The 26,379-nt window shown below is 48.2% G+C and overlaps 1 protein-coding gene across 4 annotated transcripts in view; it reads right to left on the minus strand.

The window, feature by feature from the left end:
- Positions 1 to 318: 318 nt before the first annotated feature.
- CHD6 (chromodomain helicase DNA binding protein 6) overlaps positions 319 to 26,379 on the minus strand; it is a 191,568-nt gene continuing 165,507 nt past the window's right edge. For all 4 annotated transcript variants that reach the window (XM_027621209.2, XM_027621211.2, XM_027621210.2 and 1 more), the window contains 10 exons: positions 21,785 to 21,845; positions 20,855 to 21,071; positions 19,285 to 19,493; positions 16,633 to 18,189; positions 13,471 to 13,622; positions 12,900 to 13,106; positions 11,276 to 11,728; positions 9,262 to 9,453; positions 7,933 to 8,052; positions 319 to 1,540 (listed from right to left, as the gene is read on the minus strand). In XM_027621209.2, the coding sequence (XP_027477010.1) occupies positions 644 to 1,540; positions 7,933 to 8,052; positions 9,262 to 9,453; positions 11,276 to 11,728; positions 12,900 to 13,106; positions 13,471 to 13,622; positions 16,633 to 18,189; positions 19,285 to 19,493; positions 20,855 to 21,071; positions 21,785 to 21,845 (4,065 nt within the window). In that variant the 3' untranslated portion in view covers positions 319 to 643. The remainder of the gene's footprint in view (positions 1,541 to 7,932; positions 8,053 to 9,261; positions 9,454 to 11,275; positions 11,729 to 12,899; positions 13,107 to 13,470; positions 13,623 to 16,632; positions 18,190 to 19,284; positions 19,494 to 20,854; positions 21,072 to 21,784; positions 21,846 to 26,379) is intronic.

Genomic DNA, 26,379 nt, shown 5'->3' on the forward strand with positions numbered 1-26,379 from the left:
TTCTTGCTGCACGTGTCTGAAAAACCATGAAGGGGGATGTCCTGTTACTACCAGTAAGGTTTTGTTTTATAAAGAAATGAATATATATGCATTTTCGACCATTAGTTATATACTTCTGTCTATACTACTCATTTAGTCATCATGATAAAATAGGGAAATATTTGAACTAAAAAATATGCACCAGCACTTCCTTTTTCTGTGCTTTTTGGTTTCCCCATTACATGCTTCCCATTTAACACAGCTCATGGAAAAAAAGAGCTCCTCACGGTCTCTGTTCTTCGGCCCTTTGACGGTAAATCCCTAGACAGCTTTCTTTTGCCATTGTCCCTCCTCAAATAAGGGGGAAACTTGGAGAAGTGGGGGGGGGCATGTCACCAAGTACTGTATCAGCTACGGCTGCTGGAATGAACAACTCGGTAACAGAATGAGAATTCGGTGCCTCCTACACTAGGTCGACGACACTCAGCTAATGAAGTGGCAAGACCCTGCGACTATTAACATCTGTGACCACAGTTCTCAGAAAATTAGGTAGGTAATATTACTTATGGAAACACAGGTTCTTATGAAGGTGAAGTGAGGAAGTAACAAACCTTTATGGGATAAGAAACTTACAAGTCACAATCATTTCTTAAATGAAAAAGTTCTAATTGGTGTCACTGTTAGAGTCTTTGAGGCCCCCTTCCCTGGTCTGGGCCGCATGTTCTCTATCCGGGGGCCTGGGGGTCCTGGATTCGGGGCAGTTCTGATCGCTGCCTGGCTCCTTTTCAGACCCGGGAGCGGGCTCTGGGTTGGGGTTCAGGCTGTCCCCTTTTGTTTTCTTCTTCTTCCTCTTCTGGCTCTCCAGACCTATCACTTCAGAGTGTCTGGCCTGCTGCATTGCTGGCAGAGCCATGCCCATGCCAGGAGAGAGAAACATGGATGGGTAAATGAGTCCAGGAGACACTCCTGGGATGAGAAATGGGTTAAAAGCCACAGGACTATTGGTGGTTATTGCAGGTTCGGACTGATCAGAAAATGGACCAGGACCAGGCTTGTCTTCAGCCAACGTGTCCGATTTTACATTATGGCTACTTGGCTTGTCCTCTACAGTCTTTTCGGGCGCCGATGGACCACTTTTTGTTGTGCTTGACAGAGGCGCTGGAGCGGTGGAGGTGCAGGTGGTTGCCATGGGTGCATTGAGGAGGCCCCCGAGGCCAAACATCTGCGGCACCGCAGCCATTCCTGGCAGCACCATGGGCAGCATGCTCAGGGTGCTTCTGGACTCTTCCCCTGCGGGCACGGCAGCAAAGCCCGCCGGGAGCCCCACCAGGCCCGTGAGGGGGATGCCTGGCATGTTTCTCATGTTCTGGAGCCCTACCAGGTCCATCCCAGCGATCAGTCCGTTCATGAACAGTGGCCCCATCCCCGAGGGAGAGTCCGCCGCAATGGCAGGAGCCTTCAGGAGCTCGCTCCGGGGCCGCCGCCCCCTTCTGCGGGGGCCTGCATCTCGAAGAACAGGCTCGGCCAGGGTGTGATTGAACTTGTTTTCTGGGAGAAACCCCTGAAAAAGGACAAAGAAACACAAGAGGCCGAAGGTTACTGGATGGCAGGTGATGGGCTGGGGAGGAAGACCAGGCTTCTGCACTGGCCCATCCTATCCCTGCCACACGAAGGTCCTGAGTGGGGGCCCCCTGCCTACCTGCCTTGCCGGCTCTCACCTGACCGTCTGAAGTCGCTCTCTCGGAGGCCGAGAGCCACCAACCACCACATGCAGGCGGCATCCGTCCTGGAGAAACTTGTCAGAGCGCTGGGAGCTAGATCCCTGCTAAGGACACCCACGTCTTAGTTGAGACTTGTGGCTGTGAACCCTTGACCAAACCGAGCATTCATCTTCCTCGAGACATGGGAAGGTTTTCAACGGAAGCTGGGAGACAGGGCTTTGCAGCAGTGGGACCTGAATCTTGATCCTGACCCCATAACTAGCTACAGGACTTGGGCCCCATCAGTTAGCCTCTCAGAGTTCTGGTTGGAAAGGACCACGACACCTATCTGGCAGTTACCGAAAACGAAGTGTGCAAGACCTTACCTGGTCCACAGGAAGAAGTGCTCGGTGGAAGGGAGGCTGGTAACTGTGAGCACCTCACTCCCTCCGGGTCCTAAGCTCCTGGAGGACAACCACTCAGACACCGAACAGGAACAGGGGGCCTACTGCGCGCCATGGGGAAAAGGGCACTCCCGAACGGTGCTGGGGAAATGCATCATCATAAGTGACGTGCTGGGTTCCCTCAAGGGAGACCATCTAGTCTTGCTCTCATTAGAGGGCTGTGTTGCGCCCGTTTTCCCGCCTGTCCCTTTCCCGGGACGGGCCCCTGCACAGAAGCAGGTGGTGGGAGGGCCCAACAGGGCTAAGACCTCCAGGGCTAACCGCCACGCGGCCTGAACTGTGACTGCGCCTGGGGCGCACAGCCGGGCCGCCAGGCGGGTCACCGGCACCGCGCATGCGCACACTGCACCCCCACCTCCGCGGACGGCTCTGCTAGAGTCTGGGAGCCTGCCGCTTCCCGGCATCAGGCATCAGGGAGCTGCAGGCCGCAGGGCGGAGGGAGCGCGCCAGCCTGGCAGTGGGCTTGCTGCAGCCTACTCGCTCCTTCCCTGGTGCCGGTGGCTCACGAGCCCTGTGGGGCCACGAGGACGCACCAGAGCCTGCTCCGCCAGAGCTTACCGCCTGCTTGCGGGGAGAGAATGAAACCACCGCTGCAATCACAATGTCTCTAACTCTGAATCTGCTTCCAAAATGGCATGAATAATCTATCAAGAGAAATGTTTTCCCCAGAGAAAGGCAGTGACTTCTCTCGGGACTGTGCCCGAAAGCCCCGCCCCCTCTCCTTTCCGAGGCCCTCCACTTCTCCCTGCTGTCATTCGGCTCATCAAGGAGGTATGTGCCCACAGCGTCGGTGGCGCACTCTCCTAACTGCTGCTGTTGTGCACTCTCGGTCTTCTTTGTACAGAGGATCATAAAGAAAAAGCCCTTCCCTGTGGATCCCTGAAGTCCTCTCTCCTCCTCATGGTTCCTGTTACAAAGCTGGTGTTATTCTACCACCTTCCCTTTGATCACAAAAATGATGAGGCCCAAGATGTTCAGAGTTGCCACGGGGGATCCGTAACCCTGGGTTTGCACTGGGGATGCATGTCCCCATCGGGGCTGGAATGTGGAAACGGGGACGGGCCCCTGCACAGAAGCAGGAGGCCGGAGGGCCCAGCAGTGAGGCTCCTGGCGCTGCTGACGCTGGAGCCCACGCTTCCCTACAGCTGCGTCTGCTGCCTTTTCAGGATTCTCCGCCGTTTGTATCAACGCCTTCCCTCCCTGCAAGTCTGGAGCGGGGCGTGGGGATGCGGCAAGACACAGCTGAGACGCCACCAGCTTACTCTGAGGCTCAGACACAGGGACCCAGCTGCAGTCCTTAACGGAGCATACTTGGAGCCAGAAGGCAGGTGCAGGTCACACCAAGAGACAGCAGAAGGGCCAGAAAAACACTTTTATTAGGGCCGGAGTGCTAAGGAGACAGGAAGTCAGGGAGTCCACAGATACTTAAGGGCTGAGACAGGCAGCCAAGCCTGAGAACAGGTAAGAAGGCTCTTCGCACCCTTCCTAAGGACTCCCACTTTGGACTTTAATCCAGGAGCTCTGGCATCTCCACTCAGCTCACGGCCTCTCTTCTCCCTAACTGTTAAAGAAGTCAAATCCCTAGAATCCAACACATCTCTGCTCAGAGGGGCAGCGGTAGGATGGGGCTGGTGGGTAACATGGGTTCAGGCTCTCCGTGAGCACACGTTGGGTGGCAGCTGGGAAGGGAAGCATGGGGCCCACGTCCGTGGCAGCCTGGGCAGTATGGGAAACTGGCAACCGGTGGCCATCACAGAGGGGGCGGCGGGGAAAGCAATGACAGCACCACTCAGTGTGCTTTTACCCTGGGTCAGGCAGATGCTAAGGGCCATCTGCATTATCTCAATTAGCGATCCCACCAACCCTGGGGAGTCAGTACAACCATCACAGCCATCTTATAAAGAATTTAAAGATTTGTAGACACATGAAAAACGTGTATTTGAATGTTCCCAAGTCCCCAAGAATTGTGTCATTTTTGAAGCTCTCTATCTGTCCTTCAATGTTCTAAAGAATATTCAAGAAAAACCAGATCATGGGCAAAAAGCTTTATGATGGTCGACTCTAAGAAAACTCTTCTCAAAAAGCCTTGGTTTAGAATAGCAGACTGGAGGGACGTGATTCTGTCATATTTTGTGCCCATTCTTTCTCACAAAGTGAGAGAAGGAGGATCTGCCCTGGGGCACAGCTGGGCAGGGAAGAGCAGACCCTGTGTTGCACCACACCACAAGGGATGGTGCCTGCCCTTCTCGGGACAGCCGCTTACTCTGGCTCTGGGGATGATCACTTCGGGAGCACTTCCTGCCTGGTTCCTATTTCTGAAGAGAGAGTAGGGCTTGATGGACTGGGGCCAGATTAAAAGCAGAACTTCTAATGCACAACACCTCAGCCGAGGGCCCCGGCCAGGGGAGCCCCAACAGGACCACTGGGCTTTTCCAACACCTCTTCCCTGTAGCCCACCCACAGCCAAGAGCCAGGGAAAGATGCCGGGGTGCGTCTTTTTCCTTTATACCCACAAAGTTCCTTCATAACTCTCCAGTGGGGAGGGTGTGCTTAGAAGTCTTTCTGTTGGGAAGCAAACCCAGGGCTTGATGAACAATGCCTCTATCTTCTTTTCAAACAACTTGCTATAAATCAGATGTTCTTTAACATACTTTGAGTTCATCAGGGCATCTAGTGCTAGATTGCTTATCAAGACCAGCCTGCACCCCGCAGGAATCTTCGACATACTCCTCAGGTATCAGGATGTCCAGAAGCATCCCTCTCCTGCCCTTATGGTGAGCCTCTGATGTAGAGAGTGCTGAGCCCTCTCAGAACCGGGAACCGGCCAAGGAGGCATTCAGATCGGAAGAGCAGCAGTGGAAAGGTCCCGGGGGGTAAAGAGAATAGCTCCTCATCTACAGCAACGCCAAGAGGGGTGCTGGCAGAGGAAGCCTGATCTTACCACTTCCTGTGGGAGCAAGAGCCCTCTAGCCGCTCAGCTGCTGCCCACCCCATCAGGTGCCCCTCCCAGCAGCTCAGCGACCACACACAGCGGCCAAGTTGGGATCTGGCAGCTCTCCCTCCTGGTAATTATACCCTGAGAGCAAACCTGCTTCCTATTCCAGGGGAAGCCTGGGGAGAGGGCAAGGAGAGCACAGAAAAGGAGAGTCCGAAGTTAAGCAACACTGGAGGCAAATCTGCGTTTCCAGATGATTACATGGGCATTCCAACTCAAGAAGACATCTTCACCAATACACGGTAGCATTTGTTCCAAAGCCTATGGATTCCAGCTCTCAAACTTAACTCCTGGGTAGAGGTAGAGAAGAAGGTGGTGACCAAAACTTCCCTACTCTTCCCAGGGAGGCTAGGAGATTTAGCCAACAAACATTCACTGAGTGAAGAGAGACCTAATAACCAAAGAAGGAGATGTGTGTGGTAATGAAGTCAAAACTCCTAAACACAAAATACAGCAAAAATTAGCTTTTCTAAAAGACATTTTGGGGGGGGGGGCACCTGAGTGGCTCAGTCTGTTGAGCATCTGCCTTTGGCTTGGGTCATGATCCTGGAGCCCCAGGATTGAGCCCCATGTCAGGCTTGGAGCTGCTTCTCCCTCTGCCCCTCCCCCCTTCTCATGCTTTCTCTCTCACTCGCTCACTCTCTCAAGTAAATGAATAAAATCTTAAAAAAAAAAAAAAAAGAATTTTTTTGGACAGCTGGGGAAATCTGAATGTGGACTAAATATTAAATGTTGTTAATATTCCCATGTGTGATAATGGTAATAGTTATGTAGGAAAATATTCTTAGGAGGCACACGCTGAAGTATTTAGGGGTGACGGGTCATCTCTGCAAGTTACTGTACAGTGGCTCAGCAAGAAACAAACAAAAAAACCTACACACACATCTATGAAACAAACAGAACTTCCATCTACATGAGCACGTGCCCACACACATCTCATGAGCAACCGCTATGTACTGGCTGTCCCGGAAGCTGAATCCCACAGCCTCACTCTAGCCCATGGAGCTCACCCAGCTGAGCCCCAGCACACACAGCAGAAGGGGCTGAGGGAAGGATCTGAATCTGCTTCCAGAAGCGGGGGTGGGGGTGGGGTGGGGGGGTGTCTCCATGGGGGAACGAGGGCAGCATACCCGAGAGGGCTCCTGTCCCAGCAGGAGCTGTGGGAGCCGGCTCCTCCTGGCACCAAGCCGAGTGCCGCGGTCTGGGCCGTGCTGGCTCTTCCCCACCGGGGAGGCCGGGCAGCCCTGAGGGCCGGGTGGACGAGGGCTTCCCCGTCTTGCCTTACTGCATGACAAGGGCCTCCGAGGCAGGGACTGTGTTTATTTAACAAAGGAGGGAAAGTGCATCTCTGGTAAAGGGCTGGCTTGCAAGAACAGCTCAGAAACGGGTTTTCTGGCAAGGGATCAGCGTCTGTAGGGGAGTGAACATTAATTTCCAGAGAACATGAGGGAAATTGTTAGACATGCAGAAAGGAGGAGGAAACCACGTGGGTTTTCTGACATGTCTCTGCAGCAAGAGCTGAGGCTACAACAAAGCAAGGACCGGAGTCTCTCCTGGATGCCTTTTAAATGACATCGTGTGCAGCAATGCGGGGAGAAGGTGGGGTGGCAGCCTGAGGGCCAGAGAGAGTCAGTTGGGCTAAGGACCACAGCCGCATCAGTGTGCACAGCACAAGCAGGTCTAGGAAAAGGGGTGGTAGAGACACTCTCTGACAATAAAGCAAGAGAGGGGCAAAAGGGCAGCTTTCCCAATGTGATGAGCTTTCTAACAAGCAGCCAACCTTGGGACGGGGTCCCGGCCCCATTCCTGGAGTGGCTCTGGTGGGGGATGGGGCTGAGGGAGAGCAGTTTTGTCTGCAGAGCTGCTAGAACAATCCACTAGGTGACAACATCAGTCACAGACTCCTTGAAAACATTTACAACTTTCTTCTGCAAAAGGAGGAAATGACTAGGGTGGGTGGTCTTCTGGAGCTGAAAAAGAAATCACATCCAGGCAGTCCCACTAAGAGGGGGATTCACACCCAAGGAAATCTGCAGCTGGCAGAGCCTCGAAGAGAAGGCATTCAGGAAAGCCTGTACATTTGGGGGGCAACCCGAGAAGAACAGATGCTCATGAGGCTCTTCAGAGGCTCCCTGTTGGGGGAGGACGCACTTTTAGCAGGTTAAAAGCACATTTACGTATAATTTGCCCAAGCCTGACACATTTTCAGGTTGAAATGTTATTACTGCCCCCTAGAGGTTATGACTTTTCTATTCCAAATCTGTCCTCCTCTGTGAACTATAATTAACTCAGATGCGTTGGACTGCAACTATTTCACAGATGTCTTTTGAAGTCTCTTCCAGGCTCAGGATTCTATATGAGGAGAAGGGCAGTGCTTGGAGTCAGCTGTTTTTCATTGCCAGTGAGGATGGACTAGGAGGAAATGTCTTAAATGGAAATTTCCAATAATGACATTTGTTAACTCTAGAAACAGACTCCTGATAGGGGTTAAGGTATATTTCCCTGAACTCTCTACGCTGTAAGGGGATGGGGGGTGGGCGGCGGATATCCGGTTTTGGAAATGGTTTAAGTACAAATTTAAACCAGAAGTTTTGGTGGTAAAGGTTGAAAACAAATGACCACGGGAAGTCCTACTGCTGCTCAAGAGGCCCCAGTACCAGTTACTGCTCCTTATCAACTTCCCGTGCCGTCCTCTGGCCTCTGAGAAGACATCGCCTGGCTCCCCACTTCCCAGCTGCAGCTTTCCCTGAGTCTGCAAGGCTTGGCTTCACTGGGACACATCCTTCTTCCTTACCCTTAGTCCTGGCTCCTTGGGGACAGCGGGAACCCTCTCTTCCCCACTCAGGGAGTTGACGTCTAATTTTCCAGGTTCCTTACAGCGTGGCCTCCTCTGCTTTGGTTTGTCTGAAAAATTCTAGGAGGCAAATGGAAACCAACATTACAAAACATCCTGTCACAGATTCTTCTGATGAGGGTGGTGCTTTTCAGCTAGTTTTGCTCTTCTCTCATTAATGGCCTTCCGTACAGGACCCCGTCAGATTAGGCTGACGAAGGAAAGAGCTACCGGCACTCACCTAGGTTTTCTTTAAACAATGGCGTTCCTGCAGCAAGGTGGAGAACAGACTGTGTGGGCCCCTTGGGTCAGACCGGTGCTGGCCCAGCGGTCTCTCAGCGCACTGCTTACTCCCTGGCTTTCTCCTCCCCCCCATTCCCCAGATTCTCTCTCTGCTGCCACCTATCCGGCAGGCTTTGTCTCTCTTTGGAGGGTGTGCATCTGTGAATCCGTTCTCCTCCTCTTCTTCTGAGCTCTCTACCTCCACATCTTATTAGTTAGATGTACCCAGGACAAAGATGGTGGTGGGGTAGGTGAGCACATGAGAAAAGAAACACCAAGAAGAGACATCAGTGGTCAGGAGCCCTCTCCTACAGATTTCTAACCTGAAGGATCCCGGGCAAAGGCAGTAAGAGGACTTGCAGGAAGAGTGGCAAAGCTGTAACTCAAAACTAGGAACAGATGCCCTTCCCTACAAGGTGGTAATGTATTAACTTGGAGAGAATACACAGGAACATGTTCCCGAAGTGGCAGTGTTTATGCAAACTACAGATTTCTCTGGGCACTTTGGATCTTGTGTGGTAATTCTGGGGGGAAAGGGGGGCTGAGCTTCGGCAAGTCCTGTCTTCATTAAGATTTTACATGACTTGGGCGCCTGGGTGGCTCAGATGGTTAAGCGTCTGCCTTCGGCTCAGGTCATGGTCCCGGGATCCTGGGATCGAGTCCCGCATCGGGCTCCCTGCTCCTTGGGAGCCTGCTTCTCCCTCTGCTTCTCTCTCTCTCTCTCTCTCTCTCCCTCTGTCTCTCATGAATGAATAAATAAAATCTTTAAAAAAAAAAAGATTTTACATGACTTGGCACAGCATTCTGACATGGGCTGTGATTTCTGTTACTAGAAAACTTCATCACAATTTAAACTTAAAGACAAAAACCCCAACTTGAAAATGATGTTCTCCGTTGATGCAGATCTCTGTCAAATTTCCTGGCCTCCCCGAGCACACTCCTTAGCAAACACAGCAGCAAGTCAGCAGGAAGGAAATGGCAGCGTCAGGTAGCACCAACAATACTTACTGCTCCAAAACCAGGAACCTCTAAGGAGTAGTCAGCCTGCTGCCTCAGCCAGTCCAGCAGACTCTTGCTGGGAATGGCTTTCTCCGCCTGGCTGCCGGCTGCTGGGTCTGGCTCGGGGGCTGAAGTGGCAGCCACTGGCCCTTCAGGGTGTGAGGTGTTCGGGGGGGCCTGCCCTGGGTCTTCATGGACTTCCTGGACGGAAGAGAAACAAGTATGTGCAGTTAAGCATGACAGAATGAAAACCAGTTTCTGAAAGGAAAACGTATTCTCTGTACCTTCCCATCTGTTTCCACCTGAGTATTACTATGCTGGGGTACTTGAGTAAGAATCCTTCACACTAGGGGCGCCTGGGTGGCTCAGTTGTTGGGTGTCTCCTTCGGCTCAGGTTGTGATCCGAGTTCTGGGATCGAGCCCCGCATCGGGCTCCCTGCTTCTCCCTCTCCCACTCCCCCTGCTTGTGTTCCCTCTCTCGCTATGTCTCTCTCTGTCAAATAAATAAATGAAATCTTTAAAAAATAAAGAATCCTTCACACTACTGACCCACACATGGGCTCCTGCATGTGTTGGCATTCCCTCTACCTGATGCTCCTCTCCCCTTCTTGTCTACTTGGTGACCTTTAATTCCATCTTGTCTGCTCAGGTTGTGTTACCTCCTTTGTCACCGTCACTGACAGTTCCAGGCCACTCTACTTCCTGCACACTGCCCCCCGCCCCCGCACCATTCACAGATTTTTCCAATACCAGGAAATGCCACACTGCAATATACTTACCTGTTTCTCCCTCTATAGGTGGAATGCCTGTCTTACTCATCTCTGTATTCCCAATGCCTATAATGGGGTCTACAAAGTACAACGTGGTGCTAAATAAATGTTTGCATAATACATTTTTAAAAATACTCTATGATCACTACAGAGAACTATGGCTTTGCACTTCCAAAAAATGAGACAACTGTCTTAAAAGCTTGCAGGATTGGGAAGGGAAAGAACCTGTCACTTCAGCCTCCCAAATTATATAGGAAGTCTAAGAGGAAGACAAAACTTTTAAAATATACCAAACAACAGAACTTAATAATAAAGCTCTTAGGTGCCAGCGAACAAAGTCTTTCGTTTGGTTCCTTGACCTGCCACTTTACTGGATAATCTTGGGCAAATTATTCAATGCTTGTTAGCCTCAGTTTCTTCATCTATAAAATTGGAGTAGTAACAACACCTTCATAGAGTTGTGAAGATCAAATAGGTCACACTAAAACCTGAACACAGTGCTTGGCACATGTCAAGCACTCAATGAATACTGGTCATGATTATTCCTTTTAACATAAGAAATCATGAAATGTGATTCCTGTTTTGGAGCTTGAAATTCAATAAATGAGAAAAACCAACACACAAAGGCAAGTCAGTTGTCTTCGACACATGAAGCGAAGTCTAAGGGTATCTCTCTTGGCCTGGCATACAGCTTCTAACCTTGTCTGTTGTTTACAATGATCTCCTCTGGGTTGAGGGTGTCTTGGCGTGATGCTGGTGAAGCCCTCTGGGGGAGATGCTACAGGCCCACTTCATAGAGGAGGACAGTGAGGCGCGGTGGCATGCCCCACGTAGCCCAGAAGGTCAAGTCGTAGAGCCAGGATCAACATTCAGGATCCTGACCCCTGTTCCTTCTCCTGAACCCCAGCTCCTGAAAAACCTGCTAACCTGGAGTGCCACTGCCACAAACTCAAACCTGATGTTTTGCTTTACTCAATCACTAGCAGCTCTTCCGAAACACTGGAGGGTCTGGGCTGTTTCTATTTGGCAAGACCCCTGGCTCATATCTTCAGGTTGCATGCAGGTGAAGGGCCTGTAATGGATTAAACTTGTTTCTAGAAAAGACTGAGGGCAACTTATAACAAGAGAAACTAAGTAGGACATTTGAAATAGGGATAAAAGAGCCACAGATTAAAAAATCGTGTGTCTGAGGAAGGGTTTATTACTCAGAGTGGAAAGGTCAAGGTTTTTACCTAATGGTCTCATATACCCACCAAGATTCCTGCCTGAAGTGTCTGCTCCTTCAAAAAGATGAGGTCCATCCCTCCTTCAACATGTTTCCGTCTCCCCCTCCGCCTCCTTGTGGCAGCGTCATCTCTTCTGAGGCTTCCATTGACAATCTGTCCCGTCACTGGATGGATCAGGCCAGCTTGCAGAATCCCAGACAAGTCCATGCCAAGGGCTCCTTGAAGTGAACCGATAGCCCCGACCTTAGGGGTGCTGGCGCTCACTGGGAAAGGAGACGTGGCTCCCGGGGACCCCTCTGACGTGCAGGAGAGATCTATTGCAGATTCCCCGTGCCAGCCATTGAGGACGATGGGGGGGTGCCCGTGGGTGGCAGAGAACTGTTCCAGGCTCCGGGCCTTTGCATCCCTCTCCACCTCAAACTCGTAGGGACGTCTGTGCTTCTGGTCATCCTTTGTGAATACTGGAGCCAGGAAGGTCTCCTGCAAACACACACATGGAGGTTTGAATGCCACTTTTGTGGCTGAATGGCAGCTCCTTCTCCAGGCCTGACTTCCTCGGGCCTGGCAGGATTCCTAATCAATTCTTAGACGTTTTTCCACTCAAGCATTCTCAAACTTTAGCACCAAATAACCTGGATAGTTTGTTTTTTAAAACATTTTATTTACTTGAGAGAGAGGAAGAGCATGAGTGATGGGCAGGCAGAGGCAGAGGGAGAAGCAGGCTCCCCGCTGAGTGGGGAGCCCGATGTGGGGCTCCATCCCAGGACCCTGGGATCATGACCTGAGCTGAAGGCAGATGTTTAACTGACTGAGCCACCCAGGCACCCTCACCTGGATAGCTTCTTAAAATGTCAATTCCACTTCAGTGGGCCTGAGATTCTGTATGCCTAACAGGTTTCCATGTGCTGCTAACACTGCTGGTCCACAAAGTACCCCTGGAGTTGCAAGACTGTAATCCAGGGAATCAACCTCAGATGTACATCAGAATCCATTGGAAAATTAAAAAAAGGCAGTGTGCTAACAATGTACCTCAGATTAAACTTGAGTTATGAGCCTGAGTTTATAAAACCCATTCCCTGATTTCCCTAATTTCTATCAGCTGCCATCATTCTCATGGTCTTCCAAGTATGGAACACACTGATCCATTCACGCCTCCGTCTCCTAGTATGTCTATTAGTCATCAGGTCATGCCTGCCAACATCCACCCCTTTCCCTTTGTTTGTACCCCCTCTGCCACTAACCTGGTCTAGGACCTCATCTCTTCATCAGATCCCCACTTGGCCTCCCAGCCTCTGGCCCTCTTCTTTCTTGACCCTCCTCTCCCAAGAACCTGCCCACCACCCCAGCCGAGCTGTAAAACCCTGCTTTCATCATGCACTTCCCTGCTCCAAAATTTTAGTACCTCCCTGCTGCCTACAGGATAAAATCTAAATTCTTCAATTAATACCAGTGACTTTACAGAAAGAAAAGAAAAAAAAAACCAAAGAGAAAAACCAAAAGCAGAAAGAGAGAAAGAAAGAAGGAAAGAGAGAAAAAAGAAAAAAACCCCTATCCACTCAGTAAGTATTTGCTGAATGAAATGACTCAACTGAGAAGTGCAAAGCATTGTTCACTGCTTGTGTCACAGCCGATGCGGCGCTCGGGACCTCACCTTCTGGATCGGGGCCACCAATGCTGCACTACTGCTGAAGCCAAGTTCGGTCACTTCTGGCTCCGAAAGGCTCCCCCGAGAACCAGCACTGCTGCTTAACACTGGCGGGGGCAGGGTGCCCGAGGGCTCGTACTGCTGGCCCGACGGCCACTTCCCCTTTAACACCACATGGCAGATATTATCCAGGCGGTTGATTATCACGCGATCCTATAAAAAAGACCAAATGCTCTGAGGAGCAAGCACCAAGCTACCCAAATTATCAAAGTCCCTAGAGATCACATGTCACGTTTTCTAACCAGAAGGGGTTGATTAGAAAAAAAGCACTCAGATGTACTCACTTTACAAGTCTTAAAATAAGTTCTATGGTCTGGACAATGAAAATTAAAATTAAAGCCACGGAGCTTTAAATACGAAGACAGTTTTATCTTATGGTCGAGTGTGTATTTCTTTGATGTTCATATGTGACATTACCAATACCTTTTCAGGATATTAGACATTTCTCTGAGCTCATACTCAAATACTCTACAAGCTGAGAATGCTTTGGGTAGAGAATGCATGCTCTGGGGAGTACCTTTGGCCACTCGGAGAAGGAAAAGAGGGTCTTCTCCTGGAGCAGCTGAGCAATGGTGGGAGCCCGAGCCTCCTGCAGGTCGTCCCCAAGGTCTCCTGCAATGCCTGATGTTGAGCTTTTGCTCTCCTCTTCAGAATATTTCCCTGGGTAATCTGCAAAGAAGGGTTTAAAGAATTAATCTGGTACTTGGGAGTCTATAATGATCTGAATGATGAAGACACCTGATCTGTCTTTTCAAAAAATTAGCCCATTCTGTGCTAACTTATTTGAAATTGAACATTAATTAGCATGCTATTTCCAGAAGAACCCTATCAGTTAAGCCATAAATGCAGATCCTTTCTCTAGGGCTATCCATGCAAGTCATGTGATAATTCTGCATCCACACACCAACAAAAACAACAAAAGAAAAGAGGAGGTTGTCCTGTGTACCCAAGAATGAGAGCAGAATGAGCACCGAGAGGCTTGTACATGTGGTGTAGCTGACAAGAGGAAATTGAACATTATAATACTCATACATTTGAAGGCAATCTTTGAAATGTAACACAGCAAGATGCTGATGTTAACGATGATGGATGAAAAGTCCTGAAACTTACAACAAAGGTAAAATAGACCTGCTTCATGTCAAAAATGATGCAAAGAAACCTAGAACATTTAGATTACTTCATCAATGGAAAGAAATGGAAATGCGACTCATTCTTTTACGTTTCAGTGGTGAAAGTTTATTATCAATGTGAAATGGATCTTTAAAGACCCGCTTACCGCTAAGGGAGGGAATGACAGGGAATGAACAAAGGGTAGCAAAACGTCCAGTGCAGGAAAAGTGGTGAGCCTCCTTTCTTGTGAAATGACAAGGAATGTCGATCCTTTGAAATGTGGAGATTTCACTTGTGACTGTGCACCAAGTCTAGGAGCTGCAGGGACCTCCCACCATGAACAGGATCTTGCTAGGTTAGTGGATTCAAGGATATACAAGACAGATGTGGCCCTGACCCTCAGACTCTAACGGTTTCATGGGGGAAAGACAAGAAAACAGTGATAATAAATGAATATAACTAGAGGGGCACCTGGGTGGCTCAGTCGTTAAGCGTCTGCCTTCGGCTCAGGTCATGATCCCAGGGTCCTGGGATCAAGCCCCGCATCGGGCTCCCTGCTCCGTGGGAAGCCTGCTTCTCCCTCTCCCACTCCCCCTGCTTGTGTTCCCTCTCTCACTGTCTGTCTCTGTCAAAAAATAAATAAAATCTTAAAAACAAAAAATACAACTATATACAGTGGCGAGTGCTATAAAAAGAAACAAGCTGTCATGATAGGGAGTAAGAGCTGGTGGAAGGGAGGGCTTCTCGAAGGAGAGAACACTGAGAGAGGAAGACAATGGTTACTCTGGACGTGCTGAGGGACTAAAGAGACACCGCCAGGGGGAAAGTACAAAGATGACAGTATAGGGCAGAATCATTTAGGTAATGCTCAATTCTGTAGGTCATGATAGAAAATTCGAATTTTACTCTCCCTCCGACGGGGAACATCACTGAAAGGTTTCAAGCAGAAAGGCTGGATTTGAGTTTTAAGAAAAAGTAATGATGTGTGAGAGAAAACCCTGGACAAAGAGCCAGGAGATCTGGGGGCTGGCCCTGACAGTTGTACCAATTACTGCTCCTTGACAGTAGACTTCCAGGTGCAGAAACAGACCGACCTCCTCTGCCCCACCTGTTCCATGTCTCCTGTGTGTGGAGGACCCCCTCTGAGGTCTGCAAAAGCGTTCTGAAAAGCGCTGGCACAAGGGGGCCTGCCCATGACCGTGTGCGCCGCTCACCGAAGCTCAGCAAGCTGACACTGCTCAGGGCGCTGATGGACAGATGTTCCTCCTCTAAAGCCATATTCTTCTACACTCTGCACTCATTTCACTGCCTGGACTTCCATAGACTATTTGGTGATTTCCCCCACAACAAGGCTCAAAAATCAACGTGGGTTTTATAATCTAACACACGGCAACAATCCTTTGTGGCCTAGGCTGAGGACGGACAAGGTCAGAGATGGGCTCGCCCTGGGTCAGCTGGGGCTACAAGGCGATTAAACTACTTTCAGTAGCCTCTCTGTCATTATCCTAGCTAGCGTGTAAATTTTAACTTGAGTCTGGAACCCGTCTCAAGGGAGTCACTAATCACAATGACTGAAATCAAAGGTGAGGGAGCTTATAATAAAAGGGAAGCTAGATCATGCAGGGAAGCTTAGGTAAGCTCCCCTCCGTCTTTCCCTCTGTGATGTAAAAGTCACTGTTGCAGAAGGAGAAGGCTGTGTCTAAATCCCTGAGTACCTCACCCAGCATTAGGCCAGACACAAACAGGGATTTTGTCTTTTGTGGGGTTTTTTGGACAATAACAAGGATAAATAGAATGATTTTTGTTCACTCTAAAATGCCCTCTCGGGTCTGAAGAAGTAAAAACAACAGTAAAAAAGTTAAAAACCATTTCTTGTTGCTCAGAATCTCCAATCAATGTATTTATATCCCTTCAAGGGGATATAGCTGAGTCATTTAGACTCTTAACATTTAAAAAGTTCTCCTAACCTAAGCCTTATCTAAGACTTCCCTTTTTAAAAAGCTCAAATGTATTTGTATTTTTGAGTTACTTATAATTTTGTTATTTTTATTCCTGTTATTAAAATGAATCTAAACCAAATGCACCAACATTGAATCAAAAGGTTTGGACAATGACAAGAATAAACAGCACTATCTTTTCTCACCTTAATAAAGATCACATTTATTTGTATTTTTGTGGAGTTCCTGAAAAATTAACTCCCCCCTATAGAAAACTGCAGGTTCTTGACATTCCCAGGCTTTTCTACTTTAACCGGTTTGAAGGACTTCGCCTAGTGGAAGAACAAGTTCCTTCCCCTCGACACCACATCTAGCATCTACCATAGAGAAAGAAGCATATAAGCCCTGCCCAAATCACACGGCTAATTCGGCAAAGGTGCTACAATTGTTTATAATCATCCTCAATGTTCTGGAATGATCAGAGTTAAGCTCTTGTCTCACTTTCAGACAAGGCCTGTGACCTTTGGTCTTAAACCACAGGGAACGTGGGCAGGTGTGACTCAGAAGCTGCGTGCCCCACCCCGCCATGTGAGGACTGGCTCATCCAAAATACCACAGACCCCAGACTGTACCTTGAGCATGGCCGTTCCCATCTCTGTCATAATCATCTTTACTCTCAAAATCCATGTCTTCGGACTTGAGCTCACTGGCTTCCGGATACACAGGGAAACCTTTTCTCCCCTCTGCACTGTCCTTCCACGGCTCTTTTAACAGCTCGTGCTTCCCCTGACAGGGCTCTGCCGGAGGAGCAGGGGGCTCAGCCTCCACTGTGATACTATTGGTTTTACTTTTGTACATGTCTGGGTTATAACCCTTGGGTTTCTCCACTTCAAACTCCTCGTTCTCGAGGCCACGCGTCCACCCCTCTGTGTGCTTGCAGTGACACAGACAGGCTGCTTGAGGAAACGCCCCCTGTGGTCCAGGGCTCTGGCTCATGGCCTCCTCCACATGGAAGCCTCGGCTCTTTTCCCTCAGGATATCAGCAGTGGGCTCAGCTAGATGCACAACCTCGGGCCTTTGCCTCAGGCCTGCGGCCGTGCCTACATTCTCCTCTTCATTCTCCTCCTCTTCCTCCTCCTCATCACTGTGGTTCTGACTCAAAACCAATTTACTTTCTAAACTTTTGTTTTCTAATAAATCAATTAATTGCTGATCTGATGACAGGCTTCTTCTGGAGTCACAGACACTAAGATTGCACATATCTACAAACCCACTTTCATTTCCTTGATCCAAGGAAGGGGAAGCTAAGCATTTGGCTTCTAGCTGCCCAATGCTTTCAGGTCTCTGCCCTGTGTCACTGCAGAGCTCCCCTTCCCTTGAAAGAGACAGCAACAGATGTTTTCCATTTTTGATGTTCATCTGAGCTACTCCTGCTTCTAAGCTGTCCATAAAAGAGGGGCCTGCAGGTGTTTCTGCTTCGCAGCCACCAGGCTGCCAATTCCCGTCCTCGCTGGCCAAGACGGCCAGAGCATCCCTTCTGGGTTCTGTCCTGGTAGTTGGGCTCTCCTGAAAAGAGCCTGGCTCCCGACTCAGGGCCTTCTTACCATACATCATGCCTTCCAAGGACTCAGGCAGCAGACGTTCATCATGGGGGATGGAAATGACATCCTGAACTTTAGAAATAAAGTTTTCACAAGGCATGTCAGATAAATTGCCCGCAGGTACAGCAGGATGATCATCTCTACCTTCTATTTTCACTAGATTCTCAGGTTCATTTTCAAGGGGCTCTGAAGTCCTGCTCATCTGAGTGTATGTGAGAGATTCGTATAGTTTGGAGCTGGTCTGGTAAAGGCAACAGAGACTTTCTGGTGCCTGGGTGTCCGTTCTCTTATGTTGGGCATAGTTTCTGTAGGCGTCCAGGAAGGACAGCTGGGGGTCGGTCATGATGTAATAGTCAGTGCGGTTCAGCCCATGTTTGGCAGTGCCGACGAGCAGGTCTCGATCGTGCTTCCCACACTCCCACCAGACTGGGAGGTAGAGGCTGGGCCTGCAGAGCTGGAGGCGCTCATGCAGCTGCGGACACCTCAGCACTTGCTCTCGGACCTTCCGCAGCAGTTCGATACGGTACAGAGTTCTCGCGGCCCGTTCCTCAGTGATGGGTTCCACGTAGATGCTGGGATCTGGGGGACCTGGAAAGGCCAACACAGAGCCTATCACTGAAGGCAGCCCCAGGACACCTGCCACCCACCTGAGCCCCTGTGTCTCTGGTCTAACAGCTTAGCTCCCTGGTTCCCCAGCACACAGTCTGAGGTGCATGTGCCCCTGACACCATGAAAAGCTACGAGAATGGAAGGTTTCTATGAAACAAGGCCAGACCCAGTGAGGGCGAAAGAGGAGCACGAAAACTTCGGTTCTAGAAGGTAAGCGTTCATTCAGTAAGCGTGTACTGGGCCCTCTACCTGAAGTACCGTACACACGTCACTGAGCGCTCACAATGCTAGGCTGTAGCATCATTATCCCCGTTTAAAGGATGAAGAAGGAGGCTCAGATATGCCAACTTGCTCAAGGTGGCAGAACCAGGACTGGAGGCCAGGTCTTGTCAGTGGGACTGCAAGGCCCAGCTCCTTACAATCTATCCAGCTCCCTGGTTTTAATGAAAACACGCTAACCATGTCACACGGGGGCATGCTGCTCTCAGCCCAGGACCCACACTGGGTGGACTCCATGTTTGTTTTAGCTTTTCTACAATATAGTCAGATGAGCCACATCTAGTTTATCTACAAAGTGTGAGGCGGGCGAGGGACGAGGAGGAAGCTGCAGCATCTCAACCAGGAAGCAATTTCTCAGAAGGGGTCTCTACTGGATCAGGGCATGTTTAAAAGACAGCCACTTACTTTCTATAGTTACAAGTCAATACACGAGAAAATAGTTAAAAGTTCCTAAGATATAATCTAAGGAGGGAGCAAAGTTCACCACAGAATAAATCTCTGAGACTTAACAATACGCTGGAGAAGGTAATTAACAGTAGCTTCTCCTCTGTGAGGTGTTAATCTGAATTTCAATTTTTGTTGACGCTGCATCGTTTTGGGATAGAGATTTCATTTTATGAGGGGTGGACCCAATGAGCAGTCCATGAATTTGTGAAAACCCACTTGTCTTTACCTGAATTCTTCAGGTAGACTCTACTCTTATAATCAAGATTACCTGAAGTGATTCTGTACCTTGGAAACAAACACGCCCCTTCCCTGTGGCACTGGGGACAGAGGGACAGAGAACTTTCTCACCGCCATCCTTCCATGTGGGCAGACGACAGACATTCCGGCACATGGCCACAAAACTATAGAAGTAGTGCTCCAGGCTCTCATCCGACTTCTTGTCCAAACGGGAAATGATGCGGAACTGTGTCCAGTCAAAAGTTTTCTTTTCTTGATCATAAACAACCCCGAAGGAGGACACTGCTCTATAGAAGTCGGCTTGCTCTCTCCTAGTCCACCTTGGGATTTAATCAGAAAGGGAGAGTGAGCTGTTTTCCCTTAAGAGAAAAAAAAAAAAAAAAGCCAAAAACTACTTACTGAGCACCTACTAGGAGAGTCCATGGAGTCAAGAAAGCAGGTGGGCCTGGTTTACCTATTTAATTACTTTTATTTAAGTTAAATTGGGTTGAGAGGCTTATAATGAAAACAGCCTATTATCCTACCACCACTTTCAAATCTCTCAACTTTTTCTTCCGGTATTTATCTATTTCTAAGTCATGTGTGCAGACCTGCTGTCTCCTGATTCATTAATTTTAGAGATTCCCTTGTTTGTTTCTGCTGATGGGAGATGAAGATCTTAAAATACTCTGTATGCTTAAATATTTTTCCTGATTTTGCCCCCCGTATGACAACACAGAATCAGAATCCTGGAGGGACCTGAAATTCACCCCCTTTCTTTTCCTGATGAGGAGATTGGTCCAGAGAAGGGAAGTGACTCCCCCAGCCACACAACCCCCCCGACCCCTATTTCACGTTGACTTTCTTCCAGGTTTTATTTAGGCGGGTAGCCCATATCTAGGACACTAAGGTTCTCCAGCCTCTACATCCTGTAGGGTTAAGATAATGATGGAAGGTGGTTGGATTATTATACCCTGCCCATAGTCTTTCTGTCCGCAACATGAGGACAGCCTCATAAAGGAGTCAGGCCAGGAGTAGGGTGAAGGGCTCAGTGGAGGATTGAGAAGCAGGGAAGAAGGGCTCGAGTTCTTCTCTTTGGAGCTGTGAAAGATGAGAGACATATTTTCCCTGAATTACCAAATTTCATAAAGTCAGAAGGCGTACACAGAAGTGGATGTGCTATTTTTTCTATTTGGTATTCTTTTAATTCACTGGATGTTACATCAGAAGGATGGATGGAAAGACTCAAAGAACTACAACTCTGTTGATTTTTTTCTGGTGGCATCACTCCTAGCCTGTGTTGGCCTTCTGTAGCCATTTTTGGTGTATCCCCCTCCTTCTGGGCTGGCATTTTATAGTACTTCCTGTTTTCAAAGGCTTGATAAGGATTGGTAGAAGAACATGGTCTGATATATGCTAATTTTAAATCACATTTCCAGGGATTGGGGTCCAACTTAAGGAAGAGGGTGAAGTTGGAAAATCACAGAAGTCTGGGAATTGTGAACAAGAGGGTTTCCTAGATCTCATCAACTCCCCAGCCAGCACGACAATACCATCACTGGAGGCTGAACTGAATTAATTCTGGAGACCACCTAACTTGACAATGAGAACATTTAATGCACTTGGTCTCTAGCTATCAGCATTCCCTTGTCACCTTTACTCGTCGGCAGCTCCATATGCCCTTTGGGTCACTGACTTTTACCTCTTTTGAGCTTCCTTGTTGATGAGATCCATTTCTGAGGTTCTCCTGAACATCTCTTCCTGGACCCAGTATCCTTGGTTACCTGGTCCCAGAATTTCCGGTCGGCAGAGTTCTTTGCGGTTACAGCGCTGGTACACGGTGACCAGACGTCTGAGGCGAGCCGTGAGAGCAGATGAAACTGGCCAGGGTGATTTGTCTGGGTCGGAGCCATCCTGGGCTTCAAACATCAGTGAGGATATTAGTATTTACAAACAGAATCAAAACAAAGGTGGCTATTTTTGTTGTTTTGTTTAAATAAGAACACAGCTGACTCAAGGACCTGATCAATTGGCTCAGGAGCTAGGCAGAGCTGGAAGGGCTGCAATTCTGCTTTAGAAACAGCTTTCGGTTGTGGTTGGCTCTGTCATCTCTCACATACAAATATGTCTGTCCACGGGGGCAGAACCAATTCAGGGACCTTGCTCTAAGGCATGGGAACGAGCAGGCCCTCTGTGGCCTTCTCCATCTACAACTATGGGCTTCTGTGTAGCTGGGTCTTCCAACTGCCAAAGACTTACGTTAAGTTCAAATTCAGAAAAAACTAAGCAAAAAAAACCCAAACCACATCAAACCAACCCTCCCTAACGTCTCTCCCACCAAATGAATTAAATAAATAATAAATCAATGAAACCACAATTCCTTTTCCTCTCCCTGACTCCATCCTGACCTCAGATATCACTGATCTCACTTCTGAATTCCAACGACAGGTGGCGGAAGCTTGCCAGAGCCCCATTCAAGCTCCATGTGTGACTCCAAGAGAGTCTGATGAAAGTCAACTGGGCTTTTTAAAAGAGCCTCCTTAAAAAAGCGCATATTTATTACATGTGAACTCCAGGATAACTACAAACTGGGACCTTACTTTTCTTTTCCTTCAGAAGGACACAGTCTCACCTGCCTGGCTGTCATCCTTCTTTTCGCCAAAAATGCCATCACCTCCATCACGGGAACTCTCCTAGGGAGAAAGGAAGCCATGCCATCAGTAAAGCTGCAGCCCAAGACAAACCAGCTCAGACAGACCCCATACAGCAGGAGCTCTCTCCTGCCCACGGACACCTCAAAGACCTAAATCGTCCCCGGTCAATAAAACTTACTTGTGCAGTTTTAAAAGAACCAGAAAGCAGTTTATTTAAAATAAGCATTTTTAACTAGGACTGTATGAATGATTCTGTCTGCAGAGAATTAGCTGAAAGAACGACGAGCTGGCATGCTCTCCCTGGCAATTACATTTTACAAGCACTATTTTAGTTGTGAATTTAAATATTTGCGTTACCATCATCTCTTGCAATTTAATACTGTCATTTCACAAAGGTTGTGCCTGCATTTTGCTTTCTTTTTTCTTTTTTGCTGTGGAAAAAGTATGATGTTCATGTTCATTACGGTTAGCTTACTTCACAGCAATAGATGCTCTTGTCCTAAAACGTGACTGCTCCAGACATGAGACCTGATGGCGCAAAACCCCCAGGAATTTAAAATTAAAATCACAACTGAGGCTCCAAGTGAATCTGGAGTAATTTCACAGGCACAGAGCTTATCCAAGTTGGAGCGTTTGTCAAACTGGCTCTAATGGATTCTTTACAAACCCTTTCTTGGTCTCAGTAGGGAACTCTGGAAGTTCTTTATATATGGTGTGTGGGAGAGTTTGGGGGTGGGAGAAGAGAGAGTGCTATTTTTCAGCTGGACCCCATTTTTAACATGAAAACTTACTGTCTTTGTGATTAGCATCTTTTGACCTCAATGACGGAAGAGAATAACCCCAGTACTGGAGACTTTGGCCATGTTAGGGAGGGTCAGATCAGAGTAAAGGTCAGCAGTCCGTGGTCTGCAGACTGTTTTTGTGTGGCCCTCAAGCTAAGAAGAGTTCTTACACCTTTGAAGGGAAGAAGAAAAAGAAGAGGAAGGGGAAGAAGAAAACGGGAAGTGGGAGAGGGAGAAGAATATGCAACAGATTCACTATCTGGTCCTTTACAGGAAATGTCTGCTGCCTCCTGGAAGAGTGCACACAGCACAGACCAGGGATCTAGGTTCAGTAGGAACGGAGTGACACCTATGATTGGCAATAGTCAAAATTCTAACCATTCTCTTAGGTCCCTAATACGATGGAAGAGGCTGAAAAAGAAAACTGTGAAAAGGCAGAGAGCAGGGGCACATTTTCTCTCTTACAAAATAGTGGTAATAGCTAACATCACGGAGGATCATGTGAAACCCTTTACGTGGCTAATCTCCTTTAGTTCTCAGAACTGCTTCATGAGGTAAAACTATGACTCTCCTCATTTTACAGATGCAGAAAACAAGCCCTGGAGAGGTTCTGTAACTTGCTCAAGGTCACACAGCTGGGTTTCAAACACAGTAGTCTGATGATGACAGCCTACACTTTCAACCACTCCAACCATCCAAAAAAGGGCAAAACGAGAGTCTGGGCTGAAGCTTTGTTTTGGAGAGTGAAACATATTTAGAATTGGAGAACACCAGTTCAATCTCTTCCTTGTCCCAAACGGTTTCTTGCCATCTAAGTGAAGAGATGGCAACCTCAGGCTCATCTACTGTGCCATTTTGGGGTGGGACTTAAATATGCCACCTCATCCTCCCCCACTACTTGGGTGGTTACAAAATAAGCAAAAAACTACCAACCACGCCCTGTATCCTTTCCTGCCCCCAAGAATATTTTTGAGTATCCTCACAATATCCACAAAGATCCTTTGAACACTGAAACTTATAATTATAGACACTTCCAGGCAGAGAAACATCCTACAGCCTACAAAATGTAGGAGTGAGGTGCCAGAGCTACCATGCTCATTATGTTGATGGGTGGCTAACTTGGGCATCCCCACACCCCAGATCCACATGGTGACTCCCAGCTTTGTGTGAGGCAGACATGCATGACCTGCAAGTTTTCCTTCTGGGGAAGTTTCTGTTGGTGCATAGTAACAACACGAGTATGGCAAGATTCTGGTATCGGCAAGTGCCTTTCTGTATATCCTGCCCTCTCTTGGAGGCACCTCCTCTCTCTGGAAATGACAGAATGGAGAAGACTCGGCTCATCAATAGCCCAAGTGGAAAAGATGTCATAACCTTAGCTAATAACTGATGCAAAGTGCGTGTGTTACGTGTGGCTGCAGTGGCAGGCCGGGGTCACAGGAAGCATACGGAAAGCCCTGTGCCTGACGTACACAGTTTAACGTTTAGTATTTCAACATCTGCTCTCTCAGACTGTGAATCGATCTCAAAGAAGCATTCATCTTAGAGGTGTGAATCTGTCGTTTCAGTGTGAAGGGTCGAGAGAGTGCTGACCACAAGAACCGCAAAACAAAGGAAACTGAAAACACAACAACAATACAAACAACACAAAGGAAACTGGTTATACTGTACGATTTCCACATCTGGAGCGTGCAGTGGTTTGCAGTCTGACAGGTCTGCGGCTCCTTGGCCGTGGGCAAGCTGTTTCAATCTCTCAAGCTCATTTCTTCATTTGCAAAACGGAGGTAATACTTTATAGGGTGATTGTGGGGCACAAAGGAGTCGATTTTGTCAAGTGTTTAACCAAATGCTGGCCTGAAGCAAATGCCTCACAAATGGTGGCAGGGACTACAAGAATGCTAATGAACAGTCCCAACTACCACGCAGCCCCTCCCTGGTCGCGTGGTGTGCTGTAAGGCAGGCTTTAGGACCCAGGGGACGGCAACAGCAACCACAGAGGTCTCCTGGGACCCGGGTCAGCGAGCTGCCAGATACTACACCGAGTGCTTTCGATGCTGTTTCTACTTACTCATCATTTATTCATTATTCTGTTTTGACAGGAGGAAACTGGAATGGGGAGGATGATGATCTCACCTAAGGTCATACATAGTTATTAAGTGGTGAAGGTGGAGTTAAAACCTAGAAGATCTGAGGGTTCTAGAGGGGAGGGGGTGGGGGATGGGTTAGTCTGGTGATGGGTATTAAAGAGGGCACGTACTGCATGGAGCACTGGGTGTTATGCACAAACAATGAATCATGGAACACTACCTCAAAATAAATAAATTAAAAAGACAAAACAAAATACAAAACCCAGAAGATCTGACTTCAGAGGAGGAGCTCTAACCATTAGGCCGTACTGCCTCCGGCAGGTGGGGCACACAGGACGCCGAATCCAGAGCAGTGTTCATTAACTAAGTCCAAACACGTCACTTCTCCGCTGGGGTAGTGGCATGCACAGACTCCTGGTTACTGAAAACAGAAGGTGCAGGCTCCCTTGTTTGTGGCCAGCCCCTTCGGACCTGGCTGCCTGCCCTATTTGGTCTTGATGTGATGAAGGTGGTGGCGGCAGCAGCACAGACCCAGTGGGATCTGCAGACCCAGAGAATTTCTTCTGTGCTCTAACGAGACCCTAGGATCAACACAACAGGCAAAGAGCTGTCCTCTTAAATTGAGCAAACAAGTATTCCCTGAGTGCCAGGAAAAAATGGAACCCTTGTCTTTCCAGAGCCCATAGTCTGGTGGTCATGAGAGACATGCTGAAAAATACTGGCCATGCTGTGTGATTAGTGCTCCTAAACACAGTGGGAAAATAAGACAGAGTCACCAACTCTGCCAGACCCAAATCAAATAGGGGGAAAGACATCCATGAGGTGACTTTTGAGCTTCCTATTGAAGGACACAAAGAGGAGTTGGCCAGGAGAAGTTAAGAGCTCTCTGTGAGAGGTAACAGGATGTACAGAGGCAGAATTAAAAAGATCCCACTGTGGCTTTCATTTCGTGGGGAAAAAACCAAGCATTCTACTCTCGCATAAACTTAATGTAGAAAGTAGATACACATCAAATGTCATTAACGTAACTCAAGGATTTTATTAGGGAAAGATCACAGGGTGTTGAAAAAGATTGAGTAGGGGAGACACAACTCTTGTGTCCTCTAGCCAGTAGGACTTTTTTTTGAAGCTGATGAAAACTAATTCAGCTTCCCCTCTCTAGAATGGGATAAGAATAACACCTAACTGAAGGGGAAACATGCTTTGTTAGCTTGGAAGTACTCCATATTCAACTATTACTATTTGAGTTTAGAGAACCCTCAAACTCTGAACTTGTAAGAATAGAGTAATTGTTCCCTTCCTAATTGAATTTTTCTTACGATGGGATTTGGACCATTTTAGGCATTAAGTTTCTCACGAGAGTTTTCCCAAGCTCACTCTGGCTATGACTTCATCTTCCATTTCCAGACCTTCTGTTTCAGAGAGCACCTGTAGCAGGTAGAGCTGCAGAGCAAGGACAAGACACGCTGACGAGATGTGACTGCATTAGTGGGCCACTACTTATCACTATTTCAGTTAAAAGAGCTGTTACTTTCCCTGTATCATATGAGGCTTGATACAGAGAGATTTTGTTTACAATTCGAGGTTCCAGAACATTCCAAACACAAGTAAACTTTCTAACTGCTCTAGGAAGTCTCTGCATATTCACTAACTCCAGCTGCATGTGAAATCTGTAACTGTTTACCAATCAAAGTTCTATTGGTA

Source organism: Zalophus californianus, chromosome 8, assembly GCF_009762305.2.
Source record: "Zalophus californianus isolate mZalCal1 chromosome 8, mZalCal1.pri.v2, whole genome shotgun sequence".
In the NCBI taxonomy this organism is placed as follows: Eukaryota; Metazoa; Chordata; class Mammalia; order Carnivora; family Otariidae; genus Zalophus; species Zalophus californianus.